We start from the raw sequence: 1,699 nt of genomic DNA, 5'->3' as shown, positions 1-1,699 counted from the left end.
CTATGTAGTTACATATTTTGTAGGCTGCTACACAGCGTTGTTCGAGCAGTTCGAAAAACGATAGCTGGATTCTCGAAATTTTCGGGAATTTCGACTTTTTCGGGAAACCCGTTTCCTTCGGAAATCTCGAAATTTTCGGGAATCTGACCCGACCCGACTCAACCTCTTCCCGATATTTGCGGGTTCTTGCACACCCCTATTAAATACTAATAAATACTAAAGCGGTAATGTAAAAATAAATTCTTTAGAAGAATGAAAGAATCGCGTGCAGATGGAATAATTAACGACTCCATGGTGTTCAACAGAGTGGAACGTATCGACCAAATATCGGCTCGTGGAACTTTAGTTTGCGAATACTTCACCGGGCATAACGTTGAAGAGCATCCTCGAGTCATTATCTAGAGGCAAGTGCTCGACTTAGAGTGGGTCTCCGGCTTCATTTCAGTGAAAGTAGTTCAGCCTGGTTGCATCTTAAAATTCTACCAACTCCTATTTTATCGGGATGGAGAGTACGGAAGTAGTCGAGCAAAACGACTCGTCGAACGATGCGAATGAATCGGATTTAAATAGCGTACGAAGTGAAGTATCGTCTGCATCGATTTACGGAAAGGGCTTAGAGCCACCAATACTAGGTAGCTCTTATCGAGCTCCGGATATACTGAAAAAATATATCGAGCCGATAGTTCTTGATACGTCACTGCCTTACGTGAGTATGTCTTCATCGATAACACTCTATGGTTTGCGTCTTGGAGGCGGGTTAATTCAAATTTCTGGACGCGTTTGTTTTGCTTGTATTTTCGTTTGAAATCAGAACTTCCAACGGACAAACACTTTTATGAGAAATCTATTTCCAGATTCCTATTTACACGCATCTGAAAACTCACGATTTAAAACCCATCGAAAGACCCCTGACACCACCTATACTCTCCGAATTGCGATCGAAATGCCAGTGAGTACATGTTAGAGAAAAGTGGATTCTCGATAATAGTTTTTGAACGCAAAATTACATTTGAGAAATGTTTCCAAAAATTTCAGAAATGATGCTGAATCATGCAAATCTTCTAGAGCTTCACTGTCAACCGGAACAATGAGTAAAGGGATGAAAGCGACGAAAGAACTTTAAAAGAATGAAACTGACTATTAGATCCGATTGATTTTTATTATTATTTAATTCCTAATTACAAAAATAAAAGAATCTGATTTTTAAAAACATGAGTTTCTAAATGACAATGGATATTTCGTGTAGTTGTAATTGATTTTATTACAGTCACAGACGAGGTAAATGAATAGACCTTGCATCTTACGAGACTTCGTGCCTATGCTCTGAAATACCAACATAGAAAAAAAATTACTGGCTTTTTTAAACAACGGGAAACTACATCAAATAAAACGATCAAAATTGATCAAGTAGTGAATGCGCCAGAAACATGATCTTTGAAATCTATTATAGTATTGTCAAACTTTCAATACCGAAATGTGAAGCCAGTAACTAATCGAAATTATTCTATTACATATCGCAAAGAGCTATTTATCCATATTTTACGATTCTTTTTTCTAATAAACTAAATTCTAAAGTTATAACATGAAAGTACCTATCAGCTCAAATAAATTTTATTAAACGTTCGATACGAGAGAAATTAACGAAAAGAAGAAAGGACAATCTTTCCATTTACAGATATAATAATATAACCATTGTTGA

At 36.6% G+C, this 1,699-nt stretch overlaps 1 protein-coding gene across 1 annotated transcript; it reads left to right on the top strand.

Moving 5' to 3' along the window:
• The first annotated feature begins 260 nt into the window (after nucleotides 1-260).
• Nucleotides 261-1,123, top strand: LOC122535785 (WD repeat-containing protein on Y chromosome). Its single transcript, XM_043667605.1, has 3 exons — nucleotides 261-706; nucleotides 855-949; nucleotides 1,036-1,123. Exons 1-3 carry the CDS (start codon nucleotides 503-505, stop codon nucleotides 1,121-1,123), a joined length of 387 nt encoding a protein of 128 aa, XP_043523540.1. The 5' UTR covers nucleotides 261-502.
• Nucleotides 1,124-1,699: the final 576 nt, after the last annotated feature.

This window comes from Frieseomelitta varia, unplaced genomic scaffold (genome assembly GCF_011392965.1).
Source record: "Frieseomelitta varia isolate USP_RPSP 00005682 unplaced genomic scaffold, Fvar_1.2 scaffold_1526, whole genome shotgun sequence".
Taxonomy (NCBI): Eukaryota; Metazoa; Arthropoda; class Insecta; order Hymenoptera; family Apidae; genus Frieseomelitta; species Frieseomelitta varia.
This window is presented reverse-complemented; position numbering and strand designations above follow the sequence as displayed.